We start from the raw sequence: 12,674 nt of genomic DNA, 5'->3' as shown, positions 1-12,674 counted from the left end.
CAGCCCCAGCAGGAGGGCAGTGCCAGGGCAGGGCACAGTCCCAGCAGGAGGGCAGTGCCAGGGCAGGGCACAGCCCCAGCAGCAGGGCAGTGCCAGGACAGGGCACAGCCCCAGCAGCAGGGCAGTGCCAGAGCAGGGCACAGACCCAGCAGGAGGGCAGTGCCAGGGCAGGGCACAGCCCCAGCAGGAGGGCAGTGCCTGGGCAGGGCACAGCCCCAGCAGCAGGGCAGTGCCAGGACAGGGCACAGCCCCAGCAGTGCCAGGCCAGGGCAATGCCAGGGCAGGGCACAGCCCCAGCAGCAGGGCAGTGCCAGGGCAGGGCACAGCCCCAGCAGTGCCAGGGCAGGGCACAGCCCCAGCAGCAGGGCAGTGCCAGGGCAGGGCACAGCCCCAGCAGTGCCAGGGCAGGGCACAGCCCCAGCAGCAGGGCAGTGCCAGGGCAGGGCAGTGCCCAGCACACCTACCGGGGCGGGTACGTGCCGCCGCGCATGGTGTAGCTGTAGGTGGATCTCATCCCCGTGTACGGATCGATGGGCTTGTACAGGGGCTTCTTCCCCAGCTTCATGCACAGGGCATTCAGCTCCACTGTGGGGGTTACACTGTCTGAAGGAAAAGAACAGGAAGGGTTGTCCAGCTGCCACCAGGAACAGAGACAACCCAAGCTCTTATGCTGTCTCACAGCAGGGAAAACCAGGTCTGGTTTTGCCACATGCAGGATCTTAAACAAACACAAAGAGAACAAGCCCACCTGATGCACATTAAATCAGCAGCCTAGTACAGCTCTGATAAATCCTGTTACAGAAAAGTAAATTTGCTGGGGGTTCTTTTTGGGTTTGTTTTGGTGGTTTGTTATTTTGCTTTAGATTTCTGAGGCTGCAAATTTGTGTGTCTTCATAGTGTCTCTAATGATGAGCTCTGCAGAAAAGAGACTCCTCTTCTCCAAAAAGTATTTTTAGATTACCAGACATGCTACAGCCCTTCAGTGAGAAGCAAATGCTTCCCTGTACTCAGTGACCTCAGGAGAGGCCTTATAGTGCAGCTGGCTTTGGCAAAAGGTGGGTAAATTCCAGCTGAAGGCTAAAATGTTTTTCTCAGTGCAGGTATCATGGGGGTGAAGAACTGACTCCCTGCCCATTCTCACTGGAGAAAGAAGTCACTTCAAACAGGCCTTAGGAGCAACTTATATAACAAGTTTACTAAATGTAAACCACACCTGAAATGCTTTCATACAAATTAATATACATTTATCTTTAAAGAAGTACAAGTTCAGCAAATTCCAATGTTCTGATCCAATCTCCCACAACATTAATTTTTGGGTTTTTTATAAATTAAACATTTCCAAAGATATCTTTATTGTCCAGCTTTTGAATTATCCTGTCAGAATTATGTAACACATTCATCTGCCCACGCAAAAGATTATTCTTTGCTGTGACCAAATTCCTCATGTGGGGATTATTTTTGTTCTTTCTTTAATTAGTATTTTTATTAAGATTAGGATAAACTTCTTTCCAGGATTTCCTTAAGTACATCAAGAGGGAAGCTCTTCAGGTCTGAATGATTTGATGGAAAAAACTACACATGTAACTTGCTACTATGATGATATTTACTACGTCATTACAACAGTCAAAGATAAAATCAAGATGAAGTTCTCACAAACCCTGACAATTGCCACTGGTAGACAGGCAGAACCACAGTTTTTAGTCCTCTCTGTGCACCTTCAGTGCACCCCAAGGGCAGACAGGTGTATCCTCTCAGTGTTTTCAGAGCAGTTTGCCGTGGCACATACCTGGGTTCTTGCCTTCACTGCGGGAGGGCCGAGCCGTGGGCTTGGGGAATTTTGTGCCTTCCAAAGCTTTGGCAGCTGCTGCATGTTGGGCTTTTTTAATACTAGTTCCTTCAGCTTCCCAGTGCTGGTCCCCAAGGGTCAGCTGCACTGTAAACACCTCAAATCCAGAGACAGGAGCTGCGTTAGGAGCTGCTCCAGAGCTCACATCAGTTACGAGGCACAGAACAACGAGTCTTTCAGGGATGCACAGGCTGAGAGTGTGGCAATTCCAGCCCTCCTTAACTCCCATGGCATCCCCACATTTCCAACACTTTGGGCCCCAACAGGAACTCCCCCATGACTGAACTAAGAATTTCCCCCCAGCTGCAGCTGGCAGGTGTCCTGCCTGAGACCAGAGAGCCCCAGGTGTGCAGGGGGCACAGCCCCGGGAGAGCTGCCGTGCCCTCCCCACTGAACACCTGCCTGGGAACTCACCCCCTGGGTGCCACCTCACCCCACTGCAGCCTTAATGCTCTCAGGGGATTTCTGAAGATATTTTCCAGCAGTCTGAAGAAAGTTAAGTTCACATTGCAGCATAAAAGCCTCTACATGCCCACAGGTGAGCACTATTTGATTACAGGATATATGTTGCCCTAAATTTTCACAATTAATCAGACAACAGCAAGCCAAGGTCTCCCTGGTAATTTGATTCATTAATTACCTCCAGTCTGACTGAAAACATCACGGAGCAGATGCTCTCAATGTTCTTTTCTGTCCATGCCAACCTGCCTCCTTCACATGGGGAAGCTCAGGGGACACTTGGGGACAGCAGCTCTCCAGCCCCACCCAGCAGCTTCACACTCCCCCACTGCCAGTGCTGCAGGGGCTCCCAGGGCTCTCCTCACCCTGGTGTGTCTGGCACCAAGAGCACAGCCTTGGCCTTTCCACCAGGGAGGGAAAGAGCACGAGGGGCAGCAGAAACTCTCAGAGGATGTACCTTAGAGTGAGCTGGACCTTGCTCACTCAGCAGCTTGTACTCGGGCTGGATCTTGTTGAAACGAGCCAGCTCATTCACCAGACACATGGGGGTCTTCTCTTTGGGGTTTGCCATGTTTGAGGGGGCTGAAAGATGACAGCAAATCAGGTAAATGAACAGGTAGCCAGGAACTCCACCACTAATTTTAATTAAAAAAAGAAATCTCAGAGGCTTAGCATTTAGTTGTCTGCAACACACCAGCTCCCAGCAAAGCTCTGCTGGAACAGCCAGCTCTGCTCACTGGCCAAACTGGTAACAATCCACTGCACTTTGGGATTTCCAGTCCATGCTGGAGCCCACAAGGAGCATCACTAAGTTCAACATTCTAACACAAGTATGGAGTTACAATTCCCACACTCAGACAGCAGCCTGTGTAGTACCTTTCAGGGAGCAAATCTGAGTGTTCATCAGCATCACTTGCTTTGAGAAATTTAATTTCAAAACATCAGTTAATTTCTTTTTCTAACCCTATTTCCTCCCATTAGGTATTTTTTATTTATTACTTTTTTTGCTCTTTTATATTTTATCAGCATAATATATTTATCACTAAACTGGCCATAAAAAAACTAAAGATAAAAGAAGTAAAACTACTTCAAACACCATTTTTTTATACTTAAAACAAGTCAAAAAGATGGATAGCAACGTTTCAAAAATTAAGTGTCACACAATTTAAAATATTCTTTACTATTACAAACATATCAATTCATTATGAGAACTTTGTGGAAAAGTGTCCTTGTGCCTGTCTCAAAGAGCTTTCACTCCACTGCAGAAAGCACTACAAGCTACTGCACCTGGCCAGATGTCACCTGTACAGTGTGTGCAGCTGCAAGACACGAGGAGGAACACACCAACCTACAAACACCAGCAACACACACAGCTCTGCCAACTCCTCACCTGCAGCTGCACTGGTGGATGTAACTGAAGCAGAGGGCAAAGCAGAGTTTTGGATAGGTCTGCCTGCATTTTCAGAGGGCAAAGAACTGGTGGTAGAAGGAATACTCAAAGGCTGTGAAAGAGCTGGGGTTTTATTCAATATTTGGCTCCCTGCAAGGGCAGCAGAAGGGTTTTGAATCTGAACTTGAGACATGTTCACTTCCAACCAGAGCAGACTCCTGCAGGCAAAGAGCTTTGAATGCAGACAAACTCCGTGTGGGGAAGACAAATTGCTGACCTAGAACACAGAGATGAAAAAAGGTTAGACTAAACATTTAGCACTCTGGAACAAGCTGCTGCAATCACTCCTCCAGCAGCCAAAGGGAAAAAGTGCTCCCCAGCCATGGCTCCCATGTTGTCTGCAGTAAGTCACTCCCACATCCACTTTTACAGTACAGTCCATCCATACACCTTGCCAGGTAAAGCTGCACACCTCTTGCATTTATTAAAAAATAGTATGGAAGCTTTAGTTATTACTCTCCATCTCTTTCCTCACAAGTGAATCCTCTTGGAGAGCACATCCAGTTACCTACACCCAGAGCCACTGAACAAAGAGCACCTTCCATGGACAACTGACACTCCACACACTCTTCCATTTGAGGTCCAACTTTTTCACTTATACTAAATGCAGCCTTTACAAAACATCTGTTTTAGAGCATGCACCCTTCAATCACAGTGTTCCCCCAGGGCAGCAAGAATGCTGAGCCTCTTCTGAGGGGAAGGAGCTGCTGTGCAGCAGGAGATGCTGAAGGAGCTGTGGCTGGGAAAAGCAAAGGGGCAGGAGATCCCCCTGTGCCAGCCATGTGTGTTCTGAAGGTGCTGCTGGTCGAGCCAGGCCATGGCTCAGGCCCAGCTCAAGCACCAGTTTAGAGTCCCTTGGCCTTGCAGCACCATGAACAGTGGTGGGAGTGCTGAGGGGCACCCCAGGCCGTGGGCAGTGCCAGGCGTGCCCCGGGCCACGTGCAGGGCTGGCACAGCCCCTCCTGCACTGACCCCTCAGCACTGCACTCCCCTCACACGTGGATGCAACACCATCCTCCTGCTCAGCAGTGCAGCCTAAAGAGGCCCCAGCAGGGCAGCTGCCCACGCCCCTCACCAGCCACAGCCCCACCTCTGTTAAAAATACCTGTTCCAGCCAAGTGATCCCTCTGCACACACAGGCCCTCACACTGGGCCCCACAGAGCTGAGCAGGGCAGCAAGCACAGCTGCCCCCTCCCCACTGACAGGGGAGAGGAGAAACCCCTGCTGCAGCCACACCAGGAGCTGCTGGGGGCAACCCAACTCCACCAGTGCCCTGTGAGCTTCACATTCTGAGCCTGGGAATGGACTTCCAAACGTCAGAGGAGCAGCAGTGAGTCAGAGGGAAGTCTTGAGATAGTTACTGACAAAGCAAGCCCAGGAGGGGAGCCTGGATTAACACATTCATGGACAGAAAGAGTTAATTATTTATTGAATAAAAGGTAAGAAGCTGCTGGGAAACCACAGGTACACCAACAAATCTACCATCTGGAATACTTTTACTTTGGAGAAAAGCATGATAAACATGTCAGACTTACCATACCACCACCTGGACAACTTTGCTTTTACTGGAGAGTAAAAATAATTCAGATCTCATTAGTCCAGAGGACACATATGGAGATTAAACTCCAAACAAATCCTGGATCTGACTCTAAACGTGCAGCAGCTACAGACATAAAATCAAGAATGCAGCACTTGCAGACGAACCTTTTCTTGGGACTTTTTTGTATCAGAATTCTCACAGGAGTGGCAGATGGAAGCCAGAGGACCAAACACTTCCTGTAGATAATCTTGCAGTTTCTCTAATGGGATGCAAACAAAAGCCAAGAAACTTTAATGTTTCAAGTAAGTTTCCAGTTACCTTTAGGAGATCCAGAGAGTGGAGATTTGGACTTAGTTCTGAATAGGATATTTGTGATGGAGATTGCCTAAAAGAAAAAACAGAGAGTCAGAATTTTGCTTCCTAAAGCCACAAAAAGCTTCTGCCCCAAACCTCTCACCCTGCACTGAGTCTGACAATGAGAACTCTCAGCACCTTTCCCTTCCCACCAAGAGGCTGCTCAAGGGGGCTGCTTTCCCAAGCACCACTCCATCCTGCTCCAGGAATCTTCCTTGCTCTTTCCCCAGTCCCAGGCAATGGCTCTCACCCCAACAGTGGAATCTCCCAGCAGTGCTCTTTGCAGAACTCTAAGAGTCACTTGCCAATTTTCTTGCTGCTGTGAGACTTCCAGTTCTGTGGAATTCAGCCTTCTTCCTAACAGTCCTAGAGAGCAGCTCCCAAAGACAGACCCAAATTCACAAACCCAAACCAAAGGCAAGCCACCAACCCAAGATTTTTCCTATTAACTGCAAAAATCTGACACAAATTCTACCTTTTGGCTGCATTTCCACTGTAATGATTTCACTCATGAACAGGCATATACAAAACCCAACCTAACTAAAACTTTAATTTTAGAATAAAATTATCTCAGTGCTGCCTATGGAACCTGTCACTGCATGGACTGCTCAAAGGGAAATCAAACCCTATTTTATTCTGCTTACAAATACAGCACTCAGTGTTTAATCCTCCTTTCCCAGGCCTGAGCCACAGCCCCACACGGGGCAGACCCTCCTCAGGGGGGCTACAGGAGCACAGAGCCCTGGAAGGCTCTTCAGACTCCTCCACAGCAGGGCAGGACCAGCCCAGAACACTCAGCACAGCAGGGCAGGAACAGCCCAGAACACTCAGCACACCAGGGCAGGAACAGCCCAGAACACTCAGCACAGCAGGGCAGGAACAGCCCAGAACACTCAGCACACCAGGGCAGGAACAGCCCAGAACACTCCCCACACCAGGGCAGGAACAGCCAGCCCAGAACACTCAGCACAGCAGGGCAGGAATAGCCCAGAACACTCAGCACAGCAGGGCAGGACCAGCCCAGAACACTCCCCACACCAGGGCAGGAACAGCCCAGAACACTCAGCACAGCAGGGCAGGAACAGCCCAGCCCAGAACACTCAGCACAGCAGGGCAGGAATAGCCCAGCCCAGAACACTCAGCACAGCAGAGCAGGAACAGCCCAGCTCAGAACACTCAGCACAGCAGGGCAGGACCAGCCCAGAACACTCAGCACAGCAGGGCAGGAACAGCCCAGAACACTCCCCACAGCAGGGCAGGAACAGTCCAGAACACTCAGCACAGCAGGGTAGGAACAGCCCAGCCCAGAACACTCAGCACAGCAGGGCAGGAACAGCCCAGCCCAGAACACTCAGCACAGCAGGGCAGGAACAGCCCAGAACACTCAGCACAGCAGGGCAGGAACAGCCCAGCCCAGAACACTCCCCACAGCAGGGCAGGAACAGCCCAGAACACTCCCCACAGCAGGGCAGGAACAGCCCAGAACACTCAGCACAGCAGGGCAGGAACAGCCCAGCCCAGAACACTCAGCACAGCAGGGCAGGAACAGCCCAGAACACTCCCCACAGCAGGGCAGGAACAGCCCAGAACACTCAGCTTCAGGAGAATAGAGCCTGTCAAGACAGAACCACTCAAGGATTTGAACTTGCACATGTTGAAGACAGAGGGCTGGCTGGGCCTGACAACCAGCACTTCACCCGTGGTTCAAGTGACAGAACCAGGGCCAAGAGGGCACCAAGAAACATCTTCTGCCAGTAATGGTGGCAATGAATTGCCCTGCACTGGGTGCCAGAGGGACCCACCAGTGGCACCTGCTGAGGCTGAGGCTGGCAGACCCAACAGCACCCGGGGCTGGAGGGATCCCTCCCAGCCTGGATTCCAGGCCTGGACACACTGGTGTGCTCCTGGCAGGTGTCTGTCCCCTCTCAGGGGGACACAACTGCCCTGCTGGTGTGAGACAACAGGTCTGGCAGCACAGGATCTCATGGGGGGCTGCCACAGGCTGGCTCTGAGCTCTGAGAAACCCCTGGGAAACACAAGAGGTAAATCCTCAAAGGACTGATTCAGTGCCAGGCCCAGCATGTGGAAAGGTGTCCTGTTCTTCAGCAGGCTGCAGGTTCTGACCCTCTCCCTGTGCCCCTTGCCCGGGGCCAGCTGTGCCCCCTCGCCCCTGTGCCACCCAGTCCAGGCTGGGGACCAGCACAAATGCCACACACAGCTGGCCCAGGCCAACTCCAGGGGCCTCCCAACCAAAACCCACGTCACAGACAACGTCCCAGGAGTGGGTTTGGCCACAGGAAAAGGTGCTGAACCAGGCACTCATCTGAAGGCACAGACTCCATGGCACCGGGCCCTGAGCACTCAGAGCAAGGCACCTTCCTGCCCCCATCAACAGCAAACTGCCCCTCAGCACCACAGGTCAGTCCTCCCCCTTTCACCGACGGGCAACCAGAACACAGAGCCCAGGCCTGCCCCTGGGGGGCCTGGCAGGACCCAGAGAGCTGGCAGGGGTGGCACACACAGCACAGCCCCCCTGGGCACCCCTGGGCACACAGCACTGCCCCCTGGGTACACAGCACTGCCCACCCCTGGGCACACAGCACTGCCCCCTGGGCACACAGCACAGCCCCCTACCCACCCCTGGGCACACAGCACAGCCCCCTGGGCACCTCTGGGCACACAGCACTGCCCACCTCTGGGCACACAGCACTGCCCCCTGGGCACACAGCACTGCCCACCCCTGGGCACACAGCACTGCCCCCTGGGCACACACAGCACTGCCCACCTCTGGGCACACAGCACTGCCCCCTGGGCACACAGCACTGCCCCCCTGGGCACACAGCACTGCCCACCCCTGGGCACACAGCACTGCCCCCTGGGCACACACAGCACTGCCCACCCCTGGGCACACAGCACTGCCCCCTGGGCACACAGCACTGCCCCCCTGGGCACACAGCACTGCCCCCTGGGCACACACAGCACTGCCCCCCTGGGCACCCCTGGGCACGCAGCACTGCCCCCTGCCCACCCCTGGGCAGGCAGACCAGCCCCCCTGGGCACCCCTGGGCACCCCTGGGCAGGCAGACCAGGCCCCCTGGGCACCCCTGGGCACCCCTGGGCAGGCAGACCAGCCCCCAGCAGCTCCCCCAGCACTCAGGGGGTCTCCACACCCCCTGGCTGAGGTGGGGGCACCTCTCTGTGCTCCCCCCAGACACAGCAGTGCTGAGAACCATTCCCTCTCTCCTCCCACTCCCCAAAGGGGCTGTAAATGACCCCAGGGTGGTGCCTGAGGCTCTTTCTCCCCACACTCAACTATTTTGAGACAGGAGAACGAATTTGCACCAATTTTAGGTTTGTTCACATGTTTTGTCACCTGAAATACCTTTGACAAACAAACCCTTCAGGGGCAGCTTTTCCACACAGGATTGTCCAGCTGCTGCTGCAGGGCTTGAGAGCACCAATTTCCAGCTGGAAACTGAATTAGTACTGACTGAAGCCAATCCAAAGACCCAATTTGACAGACCTGGGGCTGTTCACACAAAATGCAGCAGGGGCTGAACAACCTTTTCCTCTGAGGTACATCATTTTCTGCAATATTTGGGCAAGACAAAGGTCCACCTCGAGCAACACTGAGCACAGAAGATGCTGCTCTTGATCAGGGCACCAACACTCCAAGTTCTGCAAAGCAGTTTGGGAGCTGAGCTGTGGGTCACTGAGCAGAGAGCAGAGCCAAACTCTGAGAGGAAAAGCCAAAGGAAAAGAGGAAACCAGGCCACAAAGCAGAGTTCCAAACCTGATGCAACCCCCAGAGCAGGCAGAGACACCAGGAATGGACACTGAATTGCCCACTCTGGCTCAGCCAGTGCTGTGACAGGCAGGGAAGGGTTTGAGCTGCCCCTGTCCCTCAGTGGGACGGTCCCAGAGCCCAGCAGAGCCCCCTGGCCCGGGGGCACCTCCAGCACTGCCAGGGCAGGACAGAGCCCGGGCAAGGCAGGCAGGAAAAGGGCTCTGGGAAGGGCCACCCTGCCCAAGAAAGCTGCTGCTCCCCAGCAGGGTCTGAAAGGCACAGCAGTTTCTGGTCTGGCTCTGGCTTTGGACAGCCACAGAATCCCAGATTTAATTCAACCTATGAACAGCTTTGCCATAAAACACCCAATGGTGACTGACCTGCTCTGACCCTGCAAACGTGACCCACGAGAATGGTGTGAAAAACTCTGACCACAGAAACAGCAGCTGTTAAAATAACAACAGAAAAAAGAATTGTCTCTTGCACGTCCTCTGAGAAGTTTTGAAATAAGTTCTGATCCAACATCAGAAAATACAGTAAAAACCTGAACCCTTTGGCTCTTTAAATGCTCATCAAGACTGACACGATTCCAGGGGCAGCTCTGCAAAAGTCTGAACGAATTTGCTGCACATTTGAGACAACCCCAGACAAAGCAGGTTCCCCTGTCACAGCCCCGCGGCAGCTGCACCACCACAGGAGCTCTCAGGGCCCCTCACACGGAGCCCCCTCCCTCCCGCCAGGGCACGGGCACCGTCCAGGCACAAGAACGAGATTCTATCAGCAGTTTCCCAAAAGCAACAACAAACTTCATTCAGGTATTTTATCTCACTGCCGCATTTACCCCTGGGCCTCGCTGACATTCCAGGGGACGTTCCTCCCACGTTTCCCTCGAACCTGCCCCCAGAGCGTCGGCAGAAGCGCCCCCGGTGAGCAGAGCCCAGACCCGGCCCCGCCGCCCGGCCGAGCGTTCCCCGCCCGGCCCCGCGCAGGGCCCCGGGCCGGCCGGAGCCGCGGAATTCACGGGAACTTGTTGCGTTACATCCCCCGCAAGCTCGTGCTGTGCCCGCCCCGGGAGCAGCGACGCCACCGCCGGGGCTCGGTGGGCCCGGGGAGAGGCGGAGAGCGGCGGGCGGGGCCGGGCCGGGGCGGCGGGGGCGCATCTGCCCCGCGGAGGGAGCGGCCCCGGGGCGCGATGGCCGAGCCCGGCCGGGCCCAGGCCGAGCGCTGCGGGCCCAGCAGAGCGGACACCCCCGGCCCGGCCCGGCCCGGCCCGGCCCGGCCGCTGCCCCAGCACTGCCCCGCCGGGCCCACCGCGCAGCGGCCCCGCGGCCCGAGCGCTCCGAGCCGGGGGCGGCGCAGGCCGAGCCCCGTGCGGGGGCCGGGCCGGGCCCGCCCCGCCGCCCCCCCCTCACCTGCGCGGGGCGCGGCCGGGCCGGGCCGGGATCAGTCCATGGGCCGGGACCGGGGCCGGGCCGGGAGCGGGGCCTGGCGGCGGCTCAGGGCGAACACCAGCGAGCGAGCGGGGCGGGGCGCCCGCCGGAACTGACGCCACCACGCCGGGGGCGGGGCCACTACTCGACCAATCCGCACAGCGGTAGCGCTCCCGGGCCCCGCCTCCCACCGGGGCTCCGACCAATGGGCGTGCGGTCTGGCCGGGAGCACCGCCCCCTCCAGGCGGACTACAATTCCCGGCGTACCGCGCGAGACGCCATATTGCCCGGCGGGGACTACATCTCCCGGCGTGCCCCGCGGGGCCGGGGGCGGGACCGAGCGCCGTTTCTCGCGGGAAATGCCGCCCGTTCCCGCCCCGGCCCCGGGAGCGGCCGCGCCTGCGCAGAGCAGAGCCCGGAGCGTCCGGTCCCGGCCGGCCCGGAGGAGCCGCCGCCGCCTGGGGGGGTGCGGGACCGGCGGGCCGGGCTCGGCCCGGGTCTGTCCCGGACCCTCGGGCTGCAAAGGCTCCCGGGGCCGATCCCAGCACGGCCCGGGGAAAGGCCCCAGCGCGCCTGAAGCGCCGCGTCCGTCGCCGTGTCTGGCACCGACACGGCCCCGCAGACACCGGGAACAAAACGCGTCACGCGCCGCGGTCAGTGGAGGGCAAAGCGCTGGAGCGGCGAGTACGGAGAGAGCCCGTGGGACATGAAACGCTTGGCCGCGTGTTCGGGGCGTCTCTGCCGCCATAACCTCCCGTCCGGGTGCTGGAATCGCTCCAAGCTGGAAACAGCCCCAGCCGAGAAGGAAAAGGAGTTTCGGCTGCTCCGCGAGGGGCACGGCGGAGCTCGGGGGTCTGGAAGGGAAAGTCGGTGGCGGCTTTTTGTAGAAAGTTCTGTGGAGAGGGGGAGTTCCCAGGTTTGTTGGGCTGAGTTAAAGCCCAGGTTTGTGTTCTCTTTTTCTGTGAACCTCTGAGTGTAAAATCTGCACAGCCGAGACAAAACCCACCTGCAGCCACGTCCCAAAAGAACCGAATTCAGCAAACAGGCTGGAACTGAAAGGCCCGAGGGTTTGGCCCCGGTGAAGGAGCCCAGACGTTGTCCTGGCACTGAAGGGCAGTTACTGCTCTCCATGGGAGTGGGTATTAATTATTCCAAAATGAGACTTTTCCTTTCTTCACTTCAAACAAGGACAGAGACTTTTGACCTGGACTATAATTTATAAAATGCCTTAAAATTTCCTTTGCAAGGGAACAGCACTGCAGTGGCAGGACTGTCAGATGTTCACGCAGAAATCTCTGCCCTGGAAACGTTTCCTGTTAAACATTCACATCCAACAGCCCCGACAGAGGCACAAACACGAGCGGGGATTTCCCTCCCTGGCCGCAGGAAATGGAAACTTTCTGCAAGGACCTGAACAGATTTCCAGGCTGAGCCAACCCCTCTTGTTCCGCTTTCTTGACACGTTGTTCTTTTGTAACAAAAGAGCTTTAACTTTATAAGGTTTCTATGATTTGTTACTTTATTGTTTAAGTATTTACAGGACAGAAAGCGGCTGGGACTCTGCGCATGCGCAGTGACAGGGCAAGGACTCCGCGCGTGCGCAGTTAAGACGAGTCGGACTCGGCGCATGCGCAAAAGAGACAAAACTCAGCACTCCGCGCGTGCGCAGTAGCGACACAGCGTCGGACTCCGCGCGTGCGCAGTAGCGACGGTTACTCGTACTCCGCGCGTGCGCAGTAGCGACGGTTACTCGTACTCCGCGCGTGCGCAGTAGCGATAGCGGCTCGGATTCCGCGCGTGCGCAGTA

General features: G+C 55.8%; 1 protein-coding gene across 7 annotated transcripts in view; it reads right to left on the bottom strand.

The window, feature by feature from the left end:
• STAU1 (staufen double-stranded RNA binding protein 1) overlaps window positions 1-10,978 on the bottom strand; it is a 28,790-nt gene extending 17,812 nt beyond the window's left edge. For 3 of the 7 annotated variants that reach the window (XM_071572632.1, XM_071572631.1, XM_071572633.1), the window contains exons 1-4: window positions 3,696-3,968; window positions 2,763-2,887; window positions 1,787-1,943; window positions 465-603 (exon numbers count right to left, since the gene is read on the bottom strand). In XM_071572632.1, the coding sequence (XP_071428733.1) occupies window positions 465-603; window positions 1,787-1,943; window positions 2,763-2,887; window positions 3,696-3,888 (614 nt within the window). In that variant the 5' untranslated portion in view covers window positions 3,889-3,968. Of the gene's footprint in view, window positions 1-464; window positions 604-1,786; window positions 1,944-2,762; window positions 2,888-3,695; window positions 3,973-5,614; window positions 5,682-9,817; window positions 9,837-10,278; window positions 10,298-10,849 lie in introns of those variants that run through there. The other 4 variants (XM_071572634.1, XM_071572635.1, XM_071572637.1 and 1 more) reach the window with 3 other exon arrangements.
• Window positions 10,979-12,674: the final 1,696 nt, after the last annotated feature.

Source organism: Pithys albifrons, chromosome 18, assembly GCF_047495875.1.
Source record: "Pithys albifrons albifrons isolate INPA30051 chromosome 18, PitAlb_v1, whole genome shotgun sequence".
Classification (NCBI taxonomy): Eukaryota; Metazoa; Chordata; class Aves; order Passeriformes; family Thamnophilidae; genus Pithys; species Pithys albifrons.
Note: the sequence above shows the minus strand (reverse complement) of the source record. Positions and strands in the feature narration are given on the sequence as shown.